General features: G+C 37.1%; 1 protein-coding gene across 2 annotated transcripts in view; it reads left to right on the top strand.

The window, feature by feature from the left end:
* The window catches only part of CAMSAP2 (calmodulin regulated spectrin associated protein family member 2), a 115,512-nt gene that overhangs the window by 68,478 nt on the left and 23,746 nt on the right, over positions 1–23,288 (top strand). Inside the window, exons 4-7 of one of the 2 annotated variants that reach the window (XM_007989015.3) lie at positions 5,857–5,940; positions 18,193–18,225; positions 21,790–21,931; positions 22,295–22,434. In XM_007989015.3, coding sequence (XP_007987206.3) covers positions 5,857–5,940; positions 18,193–18,225; positions 21,790–21,931; positions 22,295–22,434 — 399 coding nt within the window. The remainder of the gene's footprint in view (positions 1–5,856; positions 5,941–18,192; positions 18,226–21,789; positions 21,932–22,294; positions 22,435–23,288) is intronic. The other variant, XM_007989016.3, reaches the window with a different exon arrangement.

Below are 23,288 nucleotides of genomic sequence, written 5' to 3'. Positions count from 1 at the left end.
ACTCCAGCTTGGGTGACAGTGAGATTCTCTCAAAAAATAAAATAAAATAAAATAATAACAATAACAGAATACCTGAAACTAGGTGATTTATAACAAAAAGGAATTTATTTCTTATAGCTATGGAGGCTAAGAAATCCCAGGTGAAGAGGCCACTAGTGAGAGCCTTCTTGCTAAGTTGGGGCTCTGCAGAGTCCTGAGGCAGCACAGGGAATCATATGTTTGAGCATGTTAGCTCAGCTCTATCTTCCCCGTCTTATAAAGCTGCTAGCGATAGCCCGTTGATCCATTGATCTGTGAATTGGGTCGGCTCTCATAAGCCAATCACTTCTTAAAGGTCCCACCTTTCAGTACTGCCACAGTGGAGATTAAGTTTCCACATGAATTTCAGAGGGGGGCAAATATTCAAACCATAAGAACCTGGGAACGTGTTAAAATGGCTGCTCTGAATGAGGAGGTGTCTAGGGTGAAGCAGGAGAGAGTTCATTTCTAACAAGCTCCAGGTGATACTAATGCTGCTGGTCTGAGACCACACTGTTATTTGTTCACTCCCACATCGTCTGACTCTTGAAGCTCCCTATTGGATCGTTCTCGTAAGAATACAGATTTGGGCCAGGTGTGGTGGCTCACGCCTGGAATCCCAGCACTTTGGGAGGCCAAGGCAGGCGGATCACCTGAGGTAGACAGTTCAAGACTAGCCTGGCCAACATGGTGAAACCCCACTCTACTGAAAATATAGTCATTAGCTGGGTATGGTGGTGGGTGCCTGTAATCCCAGCTACTTGTGTGGCTAAGGCAGGAGAATTGCTTGAACCTGGGAGGCAGAGGTTGCTGTGAGCCGAGATGGTGCCATTGTACTTCAGCCTGGGTGACAGAGCGAGACTCCATCTCAAAACAAAACAAACAGAAAAAGAATACAGACTTGGAGGCTGGGCACAGCAACTCATGCCTCTAATCCCAGCGCTTTGGGAGGCTGAGGCGGGTGGATCATCTCAGGTCAGGAGTCCGAGACCAGCCTGATCAACATGGCGAAACCCTGTCTCTACTAAAAATACAGAAATTAGCTGGGCGTGGTGATGCGCGCCTGTAGTCCCAGCTACTCGGGAGGCTGAGACAGGAGAACCACTTGAACCTGGCAAGTGGAAGTTGCAGTGACTTGAGATTGCACCACTGCACTACAGCCTGGGCAACACAGCAAGACTCCATCTCAAAAAGAAAAAAAAAACAGACTTGCTCTAGTGTCTTCCATCCTAAGAAACAAAACTTGCCCATCCAAATACAAGCCTATTTCTCCATACAACAGAATCTCTCAAGAGTTGTTTGCTATTTCTTTAGCCTGCTTTTATCTCTCTCCCATACCCATTCCTACCCTGAAATTGTTCCTGAGTGTATCAAAAAGGCAAATCCAATCAATAATTTTTTGTCCTTAATTTAAACTCAATTTTTACTTCTAAAGCTTGAGCCACCTTTTTGAAGTTTCAGTGGAAAACCCAAGGTGTTTACCAAGCCCTCCTCTACTTGGTAGGATTTGAACACCAAACTCTGCCTCCCCTGTGGTGGCAATTTCTTTGACTTCTCAGCAGTTGTCTTCTCCCTGCATTTCTTAAAATCTTTCCTACACATGCCCAGTCTAGGGCTCAGCCAAGAGTTGAGGGAAGTTTATATGCAGATTTTGGGCCTCACCCATTACCCTTCCTACAATATTCCTCCTCAATATCCAGCTACTCTGGCAGTGCCAGATTTCTCCCTTGATTCCTCCTGCCAACCAGACTGCAGTTTTCTCCTTGCGTTCTAGTCACAGTGCACTGTTGAATTGAGGGTAAGGCCATATAAACATGGATTTCACTCAGTATGTTTCTTTCTTTTTCAAAGTTGAATTCTTTCTTGCTTCTATTTGCTCTTGGTCCCTCACCAGTACCTCCAACAGATGCTTTATATATTTTGTCCAGAGTTTATAATTGCTCTCTGCAGAGCTTAGTGTGATGCATGCTATTCTACTATTACCAGAACCAGAATTCTAAAAGTATCTTTTTATAGTGTAGCTTGGATCAGGCCATTCTTTTGCTCAAAACTCTTTAGTGACTTCACTTTACCCTTAAAATAAAATGTAAAATTTATCATGGCCTGCAAGGTACCACCTACTCTGACTCTGTGTACTCCATGCTAGGCTCATGGCCACTGTTCCCCTTTCTCACTTATTTGACTTCATTCCTGCTCTATGCCTTTTCTCGTCTCTGAACCATTGAACCTCATGTTTCCTATTCCTGGGCAGCTCAGCTCCCAGCTTTCTGCATGGCTTAGTGCTTCTGCTCTCCATCAGCTTGGATAGCACTTTTCCCTGACAACCTTATCTAAATGAAGTGCCTCTATCAACCCCTTGTTTTCTATACTCGAACACTCTACCTTTTTTCTTTCATGGCACTTTCAGACTAATTACTTTTTTAATCATTTAATTTTTAAAAATCCGTCTTCCTAACTAGAATAGTCTATGTGAGGATAGGTACAATGAACTTTTTATTTCTAGTGCCTATGATGACCTTCTTTCTTCTTTTCAGTTTTAGTGTCTAGACTAGCACAGTGTTTGACAAAAAGATTATATTTAATAAACACTAAATTAATAAAAAGAAGAGATAGTTTAAGCCATTAAATTAAACTAGGCACTTTAGAACTTTGGAAATCTACACAAAATTAAGGAAATCACTTACCTAGGAATGTTCATCCCCTTTATGCAGTCATATCCACCTTATTCCATTTTCAAATTCGATTTAAAACAATTTGATTCAACCTGAACTGCAGTGTATTTTTTCCCTTGATCCATTCTACTAGCCCCAGCATTATTTTTTATTCTCTCATTATGACTTCACCCTTACCTCTCAGATTTAGTATATGTTTTCTCCTTCTGGCTCTTGTTTTGGCTCATCCTAACCCAGTTGCCTTTTTTCCTGGATAATGCATCCACAAGTATAAAAAAACCTACCAACAAAAAATGGCAATAACATGGCTAAAATAATTATCAGCATAGTGGCTAAAATGAATTTAAACTTAAAAACAAAAAAGCAAAATCACAGAAGACAAGATTATATTGGATGATTGAATCACGCAGAGGTATACAAAAATCGTGAATATATTAACCTTATATTATTTGGCTCTACCTCTGTTTCAGATCTCATTTTGTGACTTCTTTGGGTTCACTATGTCATTCTGTTACTTAAACACGCAAGCATTTTTCCTACCGCAGGGCTTTTGCTTATGTTTTTCATTCTCTCTCTGGAATGCTGTTTTCTCTACTTTTTCCATAGCCAACTTGTTCTCTTTAAGATCTCAGCTTAAAGTTACTTCTTAAAGAAATTGTCTTAGTCTGTTTGGGTTGCTATAACAAAATGCCCTAGTCTAGGTAATTTATAAACAACAGATATCCGTTGCTCATAGTTCTGAAAGCTGGGAATTCCCAGATCAAGGTGCCAGCAGATTCAGTTTTTGGTGAGGACTTGCTCTCTGCTTCAGAATGGCAGCTTCTTGTTGTGTCCTCACATGGCCAAAAGGCCACTGTGCTCCTTCAACCCCCTTTATAAAGGAACCAACCCCATCCATACACAAGAGCAGAGTCTCATGACTTAATCATGCCCCAAAAGGCTCCACCTCTTAATATTAACACATTGGGGATTAAGTTTCAAATATGAACTCTGGGGGGGGCAAACATTTAGACCAAAGCAAAGGCCTTGTCTGATATAACCATCTTTTCTAAAACAGGTCTTTCTGCTCCCATTATTTTCTACTCACATTTTAATTTATTTATAGCATTTACAAATGGTTTTCCTATCTCCTCTGCTTCATGAGGACAGGAATCATTTTGACTTTGTACTCCATTGTATACCTAGCCTCTTAATACAGTATCTGGCACATAACTGACATTCAGTAGATATCTGTTGAATGTGCAAATAAATGAGTGAATGGTGGTTTAAAATGTTAATTTGTGACCACTTTGCTTTTTGGACAGAATCAGATAAAAAACCTCTTTAAAAATGAAGATATTTCCTCTATAGGGAAAAAAATAAAAACAAGGATATTTCCAAACTGGCAGATCAATTACGACTACCTGACAATGAATTAGAAAGTGTTTGTTTTTTAACTTAAAGGGAATGAGGCTGGGTGTGGTGGCTTATGCCTGTAATCTCACCACTTTGGGAGGCTGAGGCAGGTGGATCGCTTGAGTCCAGGAGTTTAAGACCAATCTGGGGAACAAGGTGAAATCCTGTCTCCACCAAAAACAAAACAAAAAACAAAAATTAGCCAAGCTTGGTGGTGCATGCCTGTGGCCCCAGCTATTCGAGAGGCCGAGACAGTAGGATTGCTTGAGCCCAGGAGGCAAAGGTTATAGTAAGCCAAGATCACGCCACTGTACTCCAGCCTGGCTGACAGATTGAGACTGTGTCTCCAAAAAAACAGTTGGAGGTGGAGGGTGTGGGGAATGAAAATACTACAAAACAAATCAGTAGAAAACATTATAAACTTTACCAGGATTTGGTCCCGTCTTCCTCCCCTCCCCCAATTGGTAAAGAGACCAAAATGCTTAAAGATACATAGGTGTTACAAAACTGCTTTGTAACACCGTATATTACCATGATGGAAAATATGGGGCTGGGCACGGTGGCTCATGCCTGTAATCCCAGCACTTTGAGAGGCCGAGGCAGGCGGATCACCTGAGGTCAGGAGTTCGAGACCAGCCTAGTCAACATTGTGAAACCCCATCTCTACTAAAAATATTTTTAAAATTAGCTGGGTGTGACGGTGGGCGCCTGTAATCCCAGTTACTCGGGAGGTTGAGGCAAGAGAATTGCTTGAACCCAGGAGACGGAGGTTGCAGTGAACTGACACAGTGCCACTGCACTCCAGCCTGGGCGACAGAGTGAGACTCCGTCTCAAAAAAAAAAAAAAGAAGAAGAAAATATGAATGATTTTGTTAACAGTCAGACTAAAACTACAACTCTTCCTGTTAGGAACACCTAAACATGCTTGATAAATATAATTAGAAAAGTTTATACTGCAGAGTTGAGTTTAAAGGAAGAAAAGGGAATTCTCAGGTGCCAGAAACAAAGTGGGGACTGAAAGTTTTGGTGGCTAATGGCATTAATATTTTCTACAGTGCCATGATTAATAAATTTTAACTTTTATTGATTGGTACTAGAGTGACCTTAAAATCATTAACTCAAAATCCAAAATTATCTAAAGTCCTCTGAAGATATAATTTATGCACCATGTAGACTTTTTTTTTTTTTTTTAACTGTTTTTGGATTATGGACTGCTTGAATAATCTGATGAGAGAGAAATTAAACTCTCTCCCCAAAAAGTTTTCATATGCAAAAATTTTGCATGTGTTTTAACTGTGGCATTATGACTGCCCTAAATTCCCCCATGATCATGGACATGTCAGAAATCACACCTTAAGAACTTGATTCACAGTGTTATTTATTGAGAATAACAACATTAACTTTAGGGAAAATAACTTTCATTTGCTAGTTCTAAAATCTAAAATTGTAAAATTTTACTTGATGTTATTTTGCTTCCTAAGCATTAAAACTGACATTACCGAGTACCTTTTTTTCCCTAGCACCCCAACCAGTTTCTGACATATAGTATCTGCCTAACAGCTATTTGATAAATTAATGAATTCTAGATTATCAAATAAGTATCCATAAACAATTTTTTTCTGGTTGTGAAGCTGAAATTTTCTTTATTTGAGTGAGACTGATATTTGACATCAGGGCTCTGACTATAGGCATCTTAATGTGTGTTATTTTATTATATTTGAAAATAAATTTTAAAAAATACAAATTCAAACTGATATTTTTATATTTTAAGGTAAATGAACATTTGAAAGACATAATGGAGCAAGAACAAAAACTGAAAGAACATCACACAGTTGAAGCTCCAGGAGGTCAAAAGGTATATATTTCAAACACAAAAGGTGCCTTTATGAGACTGTGTATATGTTCACATATTTGTATTTTTTTGGGAAATGTTAATAGTTGTGTTTATTAAATTATTTTTTAGTGGTGTTAACTGTACCCTAGAAAGCCATGCTGTAAACACTAAGTAAAGAGAAGTACAAAGTGAAGGTTAATTGGATGATGGTATTTGTAAAAAAATGTATTAATGACTAGAACTCAAGTTCTGAGGTTCTTTTGTCAAAAATAGCAGTTTGCCTTTCTTTGGTAAAATGTATAAAACAACAAGAAAACAATTTTAAATGTTCAGCCTTTATAATGACTTGTAGCAAGACCAACGTTTGACCAACATTTAAAACAATATTCCTAGAATTTCACTGGGCGTGATGGCTCACCTATAATACCAGCACTTTGGGAGGCCGAGGCAGGCAGATCATGAGGTCAGGAGTTTGAAACCAGCCTGACCAACGTGATGAACCCCATCTCTACTAAAAATACAAAAATTAGCTGGGCATGGTGGCGTACATCTGTAATCTCAGCCACTCAGGAGGCTGAGGCAGGAGAATCGCTTAAACCCGGGAGGTAGAGGTTGCAGTGAGCTGAGATCACGCCACTGCACTCCAACCTGGGCAACAGAGCGAGACTCCGTCTCAAAATAAATATATATGTATTCAAAATGTACAGTATGGTTATTCTGTGAAGAAAGAGGAAACATTAACATAGATTTATTCTTTTAAAACTCTCAGACTTTCAGAGTTTTCTTCTCTGAAAATTTAGTTGTGTGTTTGTCATATGCTAAGACCACAAGTATATTTTCTGTGATATAGTATATCTTACGTCTTTTAAAATGTATTGTAATTGGAACCTTTTAAACATGTTGTATAGTATTAGAATTGAGGTATAATAAATTGTAATAATTCAGAAACCTTATTCTCCGTTTGGATTAAAGTTTCTTCATTATTACACAGTACTTCTATTATTTTGAGCTTATTCTTATTCCACTAGTCACTGATCTCTCCGTAAAAAGAGAAAGGAAAAAGGAAGGAAAAGGGAAGCTGTTCTGTCTCTTATCAACTTCAATAGAAAAATCTTGTGGAGGACCACGTACAATTTTGTCTGATTTTGATGTTTTGGGATCACAATGCTTTCCCCCATCTGGTTTACTGACTGGCTCCTGAAAATACGATTTGTGCTTAATCCTTCATCCTAACTCTGTTGAGGTCCTTTCCCCTAAAGGTAGATTGGAAAGGAATTCTCCTTTTTTCCCATCACCCCAGATTATGTTTCATTTCCCTGCTGCCAGCCAATTTCTGTCCTTGCCTCTTACCTGTTACATCCCACAGTCTTTTCTTGTCAGCTTCCTTCCCTTTCTCTTTTTCTTATCATAGGAGCTGAAACTTCTGCCTTGGAGATACGTATAATCCTGCCCCTCAATTTTGCTCCTGGCTTTTATCAGTAATAAGGTTGAGGTGGCATCATTCTAAGTTATAACACTAATGAAATTTCTCTATAGAAATCTTCTGTATTATATATAATGGTTAAATTCTGTAGTATTGCATATACATTTTGAACCAAATGGGGATTTTATATGATGACAGAATGCCCAGTAAACATTTTTTTAATGAAAAAATGCCATTTGTATTTCAAACAACCAAGTAAAGTGATCCTGGAGAAAAACTGTATGGAATCTAGACACTATTGTATTACATGGCTTTTACTTTTTCACAGCACTTAGCTCCATGCAGTTGCACATATTAACTGTACAACTAGTATTTGTTGAATGAGTAACTGAGTGAATAAAGAAATGATTGTGCAGTTAATTTTTAAATATTTGATTAGTATACATTTTTAGTTTAGCCCATACATAGCATTTACCCCTTCATTTTCCAATGAGTTTTATCCTTTTTCCCCCATTGTTTTTGAAAATTGAATCTTTGTGAAAATAAGGGTTAATTTAACATATCTTACTGTAGGTTCAGGTGTTGTCATTATGAAGAAACACACTATCACAGAATAAACTAGGGAAGGGAATCTTGCTCTGTTTCCTAACAATGGGGTTTTTGGCATTTGAACTATGTACTTGGTTTGGCTGGAAATATTATCATTCCAATTTTGGTTTTTAACTCTGTAAAAGCAAAATTCATGCTCCTTTTCTTTTACAAATGAGAGAGAAAATGACTTGCTCTTTCTTATTACTGTACATTTGGTAAGAAGTTGCCACTCTTTCCATCTACTTCAGTCAGCTTTTCTAGTGACGTGTACACAGGAGCCTCGCCCTGTTGCCTATTGCTTGTCCAGCTATAGACAAAGCCCGTGGTATTGGATAATAACATATCTTACCTTTTGTCCTTGCCCAACTACTCATAAGTCAGATGTCCAATAGAATTTGTTTTATGAAATATCTTTTTATAACCATATTCTTGGTAAAATATATGCACATGTTGAAGGATACTTGTACTATAAATTATGAGGGTTGGACTGAAATGAAAGATGTCAAAGGTATTTCTTTAGGATATTAGATCCTCCAATGATGTATTTCTGATCATTGGATTGGGTGGTGTCCTAAGAGAAAGGCATTTTAAATAGTGTCATGTCCTAGGAAAATGTTTTGTTTAAACAGTTTACTAATGTTATTTTCTCCTTTTTTCCCAAGTTGCTCATTTTGCTTCTAATACTTCTTTTGACTGTAAAATAGAGTGCCCAGTTAAATTTGAATGCCAGAGAAACAACAAATAACTTTTTTTAATAAGTTGCACAGGTGTCTTGTATTGTGTGAGCATCTTGTGTATATTTGCTAAATTTGGAAGCCGTACTTGAATGATTTCTGAAGTTTACAGCCAAGATGACATTAAGTGCAACATTGATTCTCTTGAAGAGTTTGTATAAAGTACTATGGTAAAATGAGTATTGCACATAAAGTCAGGCTAGTTCTGTCACTAAATAACTTCATGACGTTTACAAAGGCACTTGACCTCTCTGGGCCTTATTTTGTTTTGTTTTGGTTTTTGTTTTTTTTTTAATCTATAAAAAGTAAAAGGTTGGATTAATCGGTTTCTAAATTCTGTAATTAAAAAGATGCTCAGTTTTTCCCTTCTCAATATGTTAGTAAGCATAAGAGAAAAAAACAAAAGGTTGGTGAAAATAGTAAATAGTTATCGTAGACTTTTCTATATGTATATTACTAGTAGATTTATGCTAACTGTATGCATGAAATATCTAGGAATACCTTCTAGAAGATGTGGGATTTTAACAGGGCATTAGCAGATTTCATGATACTAGGTCATAGGGAACAATTTAAGTAGAGACACTAAGTTGCAAGTGAAGGCACTTGTGGGAATTACTGAGTGGATGAATTTGGCAGAATCAGTTTTGAAAGAGCTGTGAATTCATGCGTTTGTATTCTAATACTAACTATATAGAGAATGAAGAGTTTCTCTTTTTTTTTTTTTTTTTTTTTGGAGACAGAGTCTTGCTCCGTCACTCAGGCTGGAGGGCAGAGGCATGATCTCACCTCTCTGCAACCTCGGCCTCCCGGGTTCAAGCAATTCTCGTGCTTCAGCCTCCCAAGTAGCTGGGATTACAGGCGTGCACCACCACGCCCAGCTAATTTTTGTGTGTGTGTATTTTTAGTGGAGATGGCATTTCGCCATGTTGGCCAGGCTGGTCTTGAACTCCCGACTTGAGGTGATTGCCCGCTTTGGCTTCCCAAAGTGCTGGGATTATAGGTATGAGACACCACCCCAGCCAATGTTTCTCAAAGTATTAAAGATACATGTTTACTCAGTGTGGCATTTGCTACTTTTTAAAAAGAAATATTTGTGAGGTATTTTACAAGGGAGTAGGAAGTAGATGAAGGAATTACCTTTGGAGAAAAGACATCCACAGAACTCTAATTGCTTTTCACTTTAAGGAGTATTTCAATATAGACTACACTTTCCCCCTGTGAGAGAGTAGGTAAATGCTTATACCTCTGCCTGATTACTTCAGCCCTTATGAATTTCTCCCCTGACTAAAATTCCTTAACAGTTAAAAACTGTAACCCACTTTTTTCTCCCTCAAATGCTGTTTCTTCAAGTAGTACTATTTGAGAGAAGGGCTCTGAAGTAAAATACATTTGGGAAATGCTGCCTAGTCTGTGCCCCTTTGAAAATGTTGCAATCCATTTTAGTACATTAAAGGCCCAGTCAAAGAGACTGTCTAGCCATTTTCCAAACATTTTTTATCTTTGAACTATTTTATGAATGACTTTTACTAGCATCCCATAGAATTAGTGTTCTTCAGTGCACAATGTAGAAAACGATAATTTGTAACCTATAACTTTGCACTTAAGTTGTCTATTTAATATGTATATAAATATATAAAACATTTAATGTTCAAATACAGCACATCATTCTCAGATACATCATTTCATTTGACTCTTAGATTTACCTTGATTTCTTTTGTACCATTATTTTAGTTAAGAAACTGTGAAGACATGGCCTACCTAAATTAGATAATTTTTGTTTTGAATCCTACCTTTAAGATTCTGTTCTATAATTATAAATCTATCCATATGTAGGCTTCTTTTTTTTTTTTTTTTTTTTCCTTTTTGGTGACAGGGTCTCACTCCATTGCCCAGGCTGGAATGAAGTAGCGAGATCATGGCTCACTGTAGCCTCGATCTCCTGGGCTCAAGCAATCATCCCACCTCAGCCTCCTAACTACTTGGGACTACAGGCATGTGCCACCATGCCCATGTAATTTTTTTTACTTTTCATAGAGTCAGGGTCTCACCATGTTGCCCAGGCTGGTCTCAAGCTCCTGAGCTCAAGCAATCCACCTGCCTTGGCCTCCTAAAGTGCTGGGATTACAGGCACTTTGCCTGGCCAATGTGTAGGCTTCTGTGGTCAGTGCTAAATCATTTCTTATTCTTTTTTTTTTTTTTTAATGTTTTTATATTAATAGGGATGGGGTTTCGCCATGTTGGTCAGGCTGGTCTCAAACTCCTGGCCTCCAGTGATCCACCCACTTCGGCCTCCCGAAGTGTTGGGATTACAGGTGTAAGCTGCCACACCTGGCCGTTTCTTTTTTTTAATCCCTAATATCAACATACCATTTATCCTTCATAATAGTTTACTTGCCCTTACAGGAAACACAACAACCTAGAGTATGTCCCTGTTCTGTTATTAACTCATTTAGTAGAGTTAAGAGAACTTGGCATTTTAAACATTTTTTTTGAATTCAGAGATGGTACCATGGTTTTAATCTTTACCTAAGAGTATGATAACCATTAGATTTCTCTTAACAGTTTTATAAATTAATAGTCTTGTGCATTTGGACACAAGACCCTATAAAGACTTGGATTGGTATAGATCTAATATAACTTTTAAAGAACTTTTATTTTATTTCGAAATAATTTCACCCTTACAAAAAGTTGCAGGAATAATAAAAAGAATTCTCAAACTCTGTGTTCAGATTCATCAGTTTTTCAACAGTTTGCCACATTTCCTTTATCATTCTGTCTCCCTCTCTCTCGGTGTACACACACACACACACACACACACATGCACACACACAAATTGTTCTACCACATTTGAAAGAAGGTTGCATATATCATGTCCCTTTGCCCCTTAATACTTCAATGTCTATTTCCTAAGAACAAGGCAATTCATTTCCATAATGACAGTACAGGTAATTTAATCAGTATAATACTTTATCATTTATGTTCCCATTTTATCATTAATTTATTTCATTGTCATATCCCTAGTCTTCTTTAAACTGAAGCAGTTCTTTAGCTTTTCTTTGTGGCCTTGATATTTTTGAAGAATCAGGCCATTTTAATGGAACATTTCTCAATTTGGCTTTTTCTAATATTTCCTCATTATTAGATGAAGGTTATGCTTTTCAGGCTGGAATACTATGTAAATTGTGTCCTTATCACAATGTAATATCCAGAGGCACATGATATCCATTTACCCCTGCTAGATAGTGTTCATTTTGATCAGTTGGTTAAGATATTTTCTGGTTTCTTGACTGCAGGGTTACAGTAGTCCTTTTTTATCCTCAGAGGATATGTTCCAAGACCCCCAGTGCATACCTGAAACCTCGGATAGTACTGAACTCTATCTACACTATGTTTTTTCTTATACAGTAATGAGCAGGTAGCATATACAGCATGGGATGCTGGACAGAGGTATGATTCCCTTCCCAGACTGGATGGAATAGGACAGCATGTGGTTTCATCACACTACTCAGAACAACATGCAATTTAAAACTCATGAGTTATTTATTTCTGGAATTTTTCGTTCATATTTTCAGACAGTGACTGTGAATAACTGCAGATAGAAAAACTATGGACAAGGGGGGACAGCTATGTTGTTTCCTTTTGTAATGGGTAATTTGAGAGGAGTTACTCTACCACAGAAAATAGCCTCTTTCTTGAAAGTTTCCCCTCATCCTAGATTTAGCATTCATTGAATATATCTACCTGAATTAATTTTACTATGATGGTCACAAATTTGTAATTTTCTAACCCCTTCATTTATTCCATATTTATTACTTAGCATTCTGTTATAAGCAAGTTTGTCCTCTTCCACCCATCTACCTGTCTGTGTATAGCATTTCTCTACTATCTGAATGAGCTAATGGATATATAATGGGTTATAATCAGTTTTTGTCCATATGTATTTACTTTTAAAATTATTACGGAATTATTTTAGATTTACAGGAAAGTTTCAAAGATAGTACAGGTTCACCCAGTTTTCTCTAATGTTAACATCTGACATAACTGGAGGCCATTTGTGAACAGTAAGAAAGTAACATTGGTACGTTATTATTGAGTACACTACAGACTTTAAATTATTTAGATTCTACCAGCTTTCCACTGATGTCCTTTTTAAATATTCGTCAGGCGTTTTGTAGTGTTCTTCAATTTGGGTTTGTCTGCTGTTTCTCATGGTTAGGCTGGAGTTACAAGTTTTTTGAGAAGACTACCAGAGAGGTCATGTATCATATATATTGTATCATGGGGTACATGATAAGAACATGATTTATCACTGGTGATATTAACTGTGATCCCTTGGTTAAGGTAGTGTAGTGTTTGTTAGGTTTCTCCATTATAAATTTACTGGTTTTCCCTTCTTATTTTGGAGTGCATCCTGCACTCTAAAGGAGGGAAATTAAGCTCACTCCCTGAAAGGGAGAATGTCTGTGTATACTATTGGGGATTCTTCTGTAAGGAAGATTTGTGTCTTCTTCCCTATTTTATTTTTATTTATTTATTTATTTTGAGACAGAGTCTCGCTCTTGTCACCCAGGCTGGAATGCCATAGCGCGATCTCAGCTCACTGCAAACTCCGCCTCCCGAGTTCACACCATTCTCCTGCCTCAGCCTTCCGAGTAGCTGGGACTAAGGTGCCCACCACCTCTCCCAGCTAAATTTTTGTATATTTAGTAGAGACGGGGTTTCACCGTGTTAGCCAGGGTGGTCTCGATCTCCTGACCTCGTGATCCACCTGCCTCGGCCTCCCAAAGTGCTGGGATTACAGGCGTGAGCCACTGCGCCCGGCCCATTTATTTTTTATATTCAATCATTTATTTATATCAGTGTGGACTCAGGTATACTTATTAATATTTTATACTTTGGGTTACAATCTAATACTGCATTATTTTGTTGCTCACAATTTTACAGCATCGGCCATTGAGAGCTTTTTGGGGTTGGCTTTGATATCTCTTGGATATGCCCCAAGCCTTTTGTTTTTTGAGCACTTCCTTACTTTCTGGCACTACAGGATCCTCCAGGCTCATCTCGTTCCTTCCTTGACCTAAAATCAGCTATTTCTTTATTTTGATGCTCAAGTGGTCTCAGATTTGGCCAACGGGAGTCCCTTCAGACTGACTCCTGTGCTTTTGATACGCCCCCATTCATCTGTCTCTCTCTTTTCTTTTTCTTTTTCTTTTTTCTTTTTTTTTTTTTTTTTTGCCCCTCCTTACTTAATTTCTGGCTCAACAAGATGTTTCAGATTCATTTTGTAGTTTACTTGCCATAATCCTGAAATCAGCCATTTCTTCAATAAGTCTTAATTCTTTTTTATGGAAAACAGTATTTAGCAACTGTAAAATCTGGGCACTAAGTGGCTAATTGCTACATGAATATCATTACTTCTAGGCCCTATTTCAGTAGATAGAGTTCAGAAATAAAATTTTAAAAATACACAAACATGAGTTCATATATAAACCTCCAGTTCCAATCAAACTCCACAGAGTTCTTCCTGGCTTCCCCTATTCCACACGGGACTTCCCCTTCCACAGTGAGAACTCAGGCTCCCAAGAGCATTCATGTATTTTACTTATTTGCTCAATCCTACAATACATATACAGTAGTTTCAGAATTGTTATACCAATATGAAACATAAACCTACTGGCCGGGCGTGGTGGCTCATGCCTATAATCCCAGCACTTTGGGAGGCTGAGGCAGGTGGATCACTTAAGGTCAGAAGTTCGAGACCAGTCTGGCCAACATGGTGAATCCCATCTCTACCAAAAATACAAAAATTAGCCAGGTCTGTTGGCATGCATCCATAATCCCAGCTACTTGGGAGGCTGAGGCAGGAGAATTGCTTGAGCCTGGGAGGCAGAGTTTGCAGTGAGCCGAGATCGTGCCAGTTTACTCCAGCCTAGGTGACAGAGTGAGACTCTGTCTCAAAAAAAATTCTAAAAAGCTAAGAAGAGTTTAAGATTTGTTTGCAATTTTTTTTTTAGACTAATAGTATATAGTCAAACTACTGTGTTCTTAAGTGGTTTCCCTCTGCCCCCACCTTCATTGTGGTTATATTATTCCTTTGAAATACATTTATGTTAACTGGTTTCTGTATTCATTCCATTTTACTGATCTTTTTTGACACCATCCTTGTTAACTTTTGTTTTTTGACTGTGTAGAACATTGACATCATTCCAAAAATCAGAACTGTATAAATGGTATACTCAGAGAAGTATTACTCCCTCCCCTATCTCTTCTACCCCTTACTTATTCCACATGTACTTCCCACCAGCCCTTCTAAATGGACCAAACACATATGTGCATGTTTGTTTCTCCTCCTTTCTAACACAAAACGTAACTTATTCTTTTGCAGTTTGCTCTTTTCAGTAACTGTATATCCTGGAAATCATTCAGTACAGTCCCTAGAGATCTTTTCTTTTCTTTCTTTCTTTTTTTTTTTTTTTTTTTTTTGACGGAGTCTCGCTCTGTCACCCAGGCTGGAGTGCAGTGGCACAATCTCGGTTCACTGCAACCTCTGCCTCCCAGGTTCAAGCCATTTTTCTACCTCAGCCTCTAGAGTAACTGGGACTACAGAAGAGCGCCACCACACTTGGCTAATCTTTGTATTTTTTTTTAGTGGAGACGGGGTTTCACCATATTGGCCAGGCTGGTCTCGATCTCCTGACCACGTGATCTACCCGCCTTGGCCTCCCAAAGTGCTGGGATTACAGATGTGAGCTACCGTGCCCAGCCTATCGTTATTTCTTAAAGCAGCATAGTGCTCCCTTGTGAATATGTGCCATAGTTTCTTCAACTACATACCTATGTGTAGGCATTTAAGTAGTTTCCAGTGTCTTGCTATTGCAGATTGTGCCGCACAGAATAATGTTATATGTGGCCTTTTGTATTTTGGATATGTATTTTCAAGGTACATTTCCTAGAAGTTGGACTGCTAGATTGAGGGGTAAATGTATACTGTATGTAGCTTTGTTAAATATTGACAAAATCCCCTCCAAAATAGTTTGTACCATTTTATATTCCATCAGCGATTCTACACAACTTTTGGATCTACAACAGCTAAGAGATTAAGTCTAATGGTTGGGCGTGGTGGCTCACACTTGTAATCCCAGCACTTTGGGAGGCCTAGGTGGGAGGTTCACTTGAGGTCAGGAGTTCAAGACCAGCCTGGCCAACATGGTGAAAACCTGTCTCTACCAAAAAATACAAAAATTAGCCAAGTACGGTGGTGCATGCCTGTTGTCCCAGCTACTTGGGAGGCTGAGGTGGGAGAATCGTTTGAACCTGGGAGGCGGAGGTTGCAGTGAGCTGAGATAGCTCCACTGCCCTCCACCCTGGGTGACAGAGGGAGACTGTCTCTCAAAAAAAAAAAAAAGATTAAATCTAACAAATTAACAAGTCATGCAGTGGCAAGTCACAGCCATGATTAACTCCCTGACCCCAACTCTTTGAGGTCTCTGATAAAGACCACACCAAACCAATAACCTCCTGGAATGGCCTGAGAGCACCCAGAAGTAGTTCAGGAATTATCCTACCTTTCCAGAATATTGTAGATACCCAGAGGAAGAGTATTATTTGAAGAGTATTAATGGCAAGTCCTAAAACAACTAGCCAAAATTTAGGGTGAGCCAAGCATGTATTATAAAGACAGTTGAAAGGAATACTTGAAATTAGAACTATTCCAGAAAATCTGAACTGCCTAGGTTGGCCCCTTTGTCAGTGGAAGCTTAATAAAAGTTTTTTCACCTGTTATCCATGGTTTTTAAAAAACCCTTTGTTTCTTCCTTGGTGGTCCTGATAAAAAGGAAACAGAGAGAGAGAGAAAAAAACAAAACAAAACAAAACCCTTTGTCCTCATGGTTATTTACATCTTAAAACAGAATTTGATGTTGCAGTTTGCCTAATTCTTCCCTGAAAACCAAAGGATAGTTGCTGATCACTTCAGAAATGGAGTTACTCTTCAGCAAGGAACTGATGCTATGTATTTGAGCTTTTTGAACCATAAGTATGTAAGTGTGTGTAGTATAAATATTTATTTTTTCTTTTAGTACATTTACTCTTTTTAGTTAAATTTCCTTCACACAGCCAATCTGTGGTTTTCCTTTTTCCCCTAAGAAGATTGCTGTTACCAGTTTAGATCAATGGAGGGGCAAGAGAAAGGCCAGAGCAGTCTGAATTAGTAACAAAGTCCAATTATTGCATATTTTACAAGAAATATGGAATAACCGTAACCACTGCAGACTCCTTTGTACACCTGCTGTTATGAATAGTCCACAATAATTTCTTGTTATTACCAGTTTCTATTTAATGGGTTCTTCTAGTCTAGAAAACAAAAAAATCCTTGTCTTTAAAATTTCTGTTACAAATTGGAAACCCTGACACGTTTTCAGTGGCTTCCTGCTCTTTGGTCCTGCTCTTGTACTTTTTGTGGCTATTGTAACTGCAGCTGCCAAAAACATTCAGTTAAATGGAAGATTAAAATACATGCCACAAAATTGTTGAGGCTGTTCTTCGTGGTGCTATAAGAAAAATTTATTAGAAATGTTGCTTATATATAGGAAGCTGGTATGTTTCTGATTCTTCAGGTGACATTTTTTAATTCTTAAAGTTCTTGAAAATACCTTATTTATATTATTTTTCTAAATAATCTTATTTTTCTGTTAATTTATACAGGAAAAGCTTTCTACATAAAAATTTTGAATATGAATTTTAACTCAGATCCTATTTACTTTAGTTCACTTCAACAAATATTTATTCAGAGCCAGAAGTTTTTTTAGCAGATACAAAGATAACACAAATGATTAATTCATGTTATCTGAAATTATGAGTTCATTATATTCATTTTTCAGCCCTGGATAGTAAATTCAATAACATTTATATTCTCTTTGTGTGAGTAGTTACTTGCTTTAGACACTTACAAAAATCTTAACTGGTAACAATTGCCAACTACGTTTTTTTCCATTAATTAAAAGAAACTTTTTATATAGTGAAATAAATGATAATCTTGGTATATTCTACTACATTATTCTTTGCTTTATACTTGTTTTTATTGAAATTATCTTTCTACTTTGCTTTTTGGGGAATATTGCCTTATCAGATACAGTCTACTAATACCTAAGAATTACGATTGCAAACCTAGCTGTAGAATCTTTTTACTTCCCTTTCGTGACATAGATTTATTTTTTAGTATGACATATGTTTCCAAAACTCAGAAATAAAATTTTTTGCTGCTAAAGTATACAGCATATTCTAGGTATCCTAAAATGAATATCTGTATGGGGAGAGGAGAGAGACAGGAGAAGATGGTGGTCTTTATCATTAGGAACCTATATATTTTTAACTAAAGTATTAATTAACATATGAAATGTTATGAGAACTATAAACTTGGAACTCCACTATCAGAAGCTTTACTATAATTTGTTAATTGAAGATAATTCTGATGAATTTTCCCTTTACCTTTTGCTTTCCCCTTTTTTCCCGCTGCTTCCTCTGAAGTCTCCTTCCAAATGGTTTTGGAAACTGGTTCCAGTAAGTTTGTTCAGCTACTTCAGTTCGCTCTCCAGAATTGTGATTGTAGAATGGTATTGTTTATGTCATGCTGGTAAAGTCGTTTCGTGTAATTCTGTTAGTCACTGAATAGAGATTGGATTTTAAGGTATTTGGTGATGTAAAATGGAAAGATAAAAGATATAGCCAAGGTTTAGATCAGAAGTTCTAAAAATAATTTAAAGGGTAAACATCCTATTACTAATCTTGGCAGTATTCACAGACTATCAGTAAGTAGGTTAAAAAAAAAACTTATGGGCCAGGTGCGGTGGCTCATGCCTGTAATCCCAACACTTTGGGAGGCCAGCGCGGGCAGATGACGAGATCAGGAAGTCGAGACCAGCCTGACCAACATGGAAAAACCCCATCTCTACTAAAAATACAAAATTAGCTGGGTGTAGTGGCTCATGCCTGTAATCCCAGCTACTCGGGAGGCTGAGGCAGGAGAATCGCTTGAACCTGGGAGGCAGAGGTTGCAGTGAGCTGAGATCACTCCATTGCACTCCATCCTGGGCAATAAGAGCGAAACTCCATCTCAAAAAAAAAAAAAAAAAAAGTACAATGTAGCTTCTCATTAATTTAAATAATTTAATAAATATTAATTTGAATTGCACGAATAAATTGCCTGCATTTAAAAATCATCTTTGTGCTTGAGTGTGGTTGCTCACGCTTGTAATCCCAGTACTTTGAGAGGCCAGTGTGGGAGGATTCCTTGAGCCCAGGAGTTCAAGACCATCTTGGACAACATATATTGAACCCCCATCTCTAGTTTTAAAAAATTATCTTTTTGACAGAAGTAGTTCCTTTTCAGCTTGAATTATAGATGACACTTCACTTTTTGTGTGATTAAAAAAGCAGAAAGTTTTCTGTGACCTTACCAATAGTGGACCAAAACCATATTAAATTCTGATTTGACTTAAAGATTGATCTTTCAGATTTAAATATGGGGATGGGTGTGTTAAACCACTTAAGAACTATTTTACACCCTCAAGAATAAAACTCTAATTTAGAAATATACCATAATGACTGGATGCGGTGCCTCATGTGCATAATCCAACACTTTGAGAGGCCAAGATAGGTGAATCCCTTGAGCGCAGGAGTTCGAGACCAGCCTGGGCAACTTGGCAAAACCCCGTCTCTACAAAAAATACAAAAATGAGGCAAGCATAGTGGTACACACTTGTGGTTTCACCTACTCAAGAGGCTGAGGTGGGAAAATCACCTAAGACCAGGAGATCGAGGCTGCAGTGAGCCATGATTGTGCCACTGCACTCCAGCCTGGCTAATAAAGTGAGATGCTATCTCTTTTTTTAAAAAAAAAAAAAAAAAAGGAAAAGAAATATATAATAATGCTGAATTATAGGGTGTTCTTTCTAAATGCCAAACTTCTACATTTGCAGAAAGAAAGGGCATGTTTCCATGCAATGAGTTTATAAAGCAAATAGCATGTTCAAGTACAAAAGACTTTTTCATGAATTACAGATGAACCTTCTGAGAGCTGGACATAATCTCAAGATTTAAAGTTGATTTACCTAATATATCTTCTAGAATACAATCTTTAGGAAAATGTTTTAGCATCCCATCCATAATTCTCTGATTGTCTTGTCTAAACCATAGATACTTATTGCTAATGTCATATAAAGCTGTGTGTATATGTGTGTGTGTGTGCATGCATACATGTGCCTGTTTGCACACACCTTGTGCCAAAGTGCTACTTTGCAGGAGGGAGTAGAACAAATCACGTAATTCAGTTCTTTGTTCCATGACCCTGAGTGCTTGGCTTAGTCCAATTCAGGTCATAGGCTAAAAACAAACTACTAGTCCCAGACCAATTTCGAGGATGTCCAAGAGGCAGACTATTTTGATCCCAGATAACTGAAGAAAAAGCATGTAAGGATCTGGAACAGTACTAATTGTGAGAACGGTAGCTTAAGTCTAGAAGATACCACTGTGCTGGTTGATTTCTTTTTTCTTTCTTCCTTCTTCTTCCCTCCCCATGGTTGATTTTAAACAGTCTCTTAGCTGCAAAGTGAGGAATTTTTCTAAGGATTATGTTATATTAAATTCATAATCAATTAAAGAATCTGTATAGTACTGCAAATAATTTTTTTCTGAATGTGGTTACTCCCTGAATTAGGGATGTATTCTTAAATACAGAGTTTATTATGCACTAATTAATAAGAACCTTCAGAAATCTTCAAGAGGAAAACATGTTCCATTAATTTTGTCCTTGGGTAGCCAGTGAGAGAAATCCAGGAATAAGTATCTCCTTCATTAATACTGATGCTTTTCTGAGAGATAGCATTGAAAAGAAATCTAACTTCACTACCAAATGTTAGATATTCTCTTTCAATAAATTTTTGTTTTTCTATTTTTATTCTCACGAAAGTGTTTTATCTCATAATTATATTTTAGTTCTAAAATATAGAGATGACCAATTTGGATGGAATTAGAAGAAAAAATAGTTTCGATAACCTTAAAAAAATACCAGTAACTTATGTTATATATTTTGCTAGTAAAATACTTTAGTGTGTACATTCACTAAATCTTCAGCATTATTTTACTTGGCTTTAGAAGAGTTAACAACTAATAATAGCTAACCTTTATTGATTGCTTGCTATGTGCCCAGCAGGATGCATAGCACTTTGTGTCCATCATCTTACTTAATCTTCCAGTGGTTCTATGAAGTGGGTACTATTATTACCCGTTTACAAATGGGAAAATGAGAAATGAGAGTTTAAGTAACTTGTCCAAGATCACAAAACTAGTAAGTGGCAGAACCAGGATCTGAACCAGGATCTGAATTCATTCTCTTAAGACTACTTTTACAGCATGTCTCATTTTTTAGAGAACTATTTTAAAAAATTCTATCTAGCCACACCAAATAATCTTTAGAAAACAAAGGTTTCCTCTCTTTTTCTGAGGGGGAGCAAGAACCCGTATACTTGCTCAATTATTAATGAAACCTAAGTTGGGAGGGTGTTTTTTCACTTTCAAAGTTGTTAACTATTTGTGTTTCCTCAACATTCAAATAATAACCCAGAATGTCTTGGTGATACTATTCCAGTTCCTCAAATTTCTTTTAAGAATAGTATATTCTTATACCTTCCCCCTCATTTTGATAACTCTTTCTGCTTGAATAGTATTCTTGCTCTTCCTGTATAAGAATTTTCCGTCTAAATTAAGTCTGAATTAAAGTGGATGAATTTTATTATCTTCAAAAGAACAGAATTATTTGGATACAAAGTGTTCAAAATCTGTTTTGTGATGCTTTTATATTTAAATATTTAAGCTAAATGTCACATAGTATAAATTAGCAGTATATTAAGTATTGAGCTTCAAAACTATAGCTGTTGTTGCTGTGTATTTAACTGTGGTGATACCTACTGTTATTTAGAAAAAAAAGGAATATTGGTGAGTGGTCTCATTTCTCATGATTTATTTTATTACTGATACATTAGAATTTACGGTACTGATTTTTTTCGTGTGTGTTGCTTGGTACTTACTTATTTTCATGGTTTTTTTTTTTTTTTTTATATATTTTAGGCTCGTTATAGGAAAGAGCAAACATTACTTAAGCAACTGCCTTGCATTCCATTGGTAGAAAATTTGTTGAAGGATGGGACAGATGGCTGTGCATTAGCTGCCCTTATTCATTTTTACTGTCCCGATGTTGTCAGATTAGAGGGTAAGTGTTCCAGTGTTATATTTCTGAACTGTAGACAGATGATAACCAATATTTAAGACAATATTATTTTGTACTGCAGCCTAGGTGACAGGGTGGGATCTTGTCTCAAAAGAAAAGACAATATTATTTAATAAGTAATGAAGATTTTTTTTTAAAAAAAAAGAACACTTATGTGTAATTCTGAGGGAGATAGTTCAAAAAAATAGTGCCTGATTTCTAAGTCTTAATGTATAATGACTTCTATATTTATAAATGTATGTTTGTTAACCAGAGTTGTGTATTTGTACTGATTACAAGATGGATATGAAATATTTATTATCAAATTAATCCAAAGTCACCACCTTGCTCTTTTCTTATTTGAAGATATTTGTTTGAAAGAAACTATGTCTTTGGCTGATAGCCTGTATAATCTGCAGCTGATTCAAGAATTTTGCCAAGAATACTTGAACCAGTGTTGCCATTTCACTCTGGAAGATATGCTCTATGCTGCTTCATCCATAAAGGTAAATTAAATTATTCTTTTTTCCCCTTTGCTTTGTTAAAATATGTATTTTTAAAAAACAAACAAAAAAGCTGGGCACAGTGACTCATGCCTGTAATCCCAGTACTTTGGGAGGACAAGGTGGGAGGATTGCTTAAGCCCGGGAGGTTGAGGCTGCAGCGAGTGATGATCATGCCACTGCACTCCAGCCTGGGCAACAGAGCAAGACCCTGTCTCAAAAAATAAATAAAATTTTAAAAATAAAGAACCATAGAACAAGATATATAAATGACCTAGCAACTTTAAGCTTATAGATTAACTATATCAGTCAAAAGAGCTTTTGAAAAAAGTTTTTGATTTTTTTCTCCTTATTTCGTTTTTTAATATACTATTAACTACAAGTTTCTTTTATAGTGCAAAGCCACACTTAAAGTCATGTATAGAATTGGCCAGGTGTAGTGACTTGTGCCTATAATCCCAGCACTTTGGGAGGAAGAGGTGGGCAGATAGCTTGAGCTCAGGAGATCAAGACCAGACTGGGCAACATGGTGAAACCCCATCCCTACAATAAATACAAAAATTAGCTGGGTGTCGTGGCATGTGCCTGTGTTCCCAGCTACTCGGGAGGCTGAGGTGGGAGAATTTTGAGTCTGGAAGGCGGAGGTTGCAGTGAGCTGAGATCACGCCACTGCACACTAGCCTGGGCAACAGAGCCAGGCCTTGTCTCAAAAAAAGAAAAAAAAAAAGTCATTTACAAACTCGATCTGTTGTCTTAATGTTTGCAAAATAGAGAATAAGCCATTAAATGTTTCTTACAATAACAATGCTTACAAATAGTAAGATATCTTTATAAATAATGCTTACTTTTTCTTAAGG

This window comes from Chlorocebus sabaeus, chromosome 25, assembly GCF_047675955.1.
Source record: "Chlorocebus sabaeus isolate Y175 chromosome 25, mChlSab1.0.hap1, whole genome shotgun sequence".
NCBI classification, from domain to species: domain Eukaryota; kingdom Metazoa; phylum Chordata; class Mammalia; order Primates; family Cercopithecidae; genus Chlorocebus; species Chlorocebus sabaeus.
The sequence above is the reverse complement of the archived record's forward strand: the minus strand, read 5'-3'. Positions and strand labels throughout refer to the sequence as shown.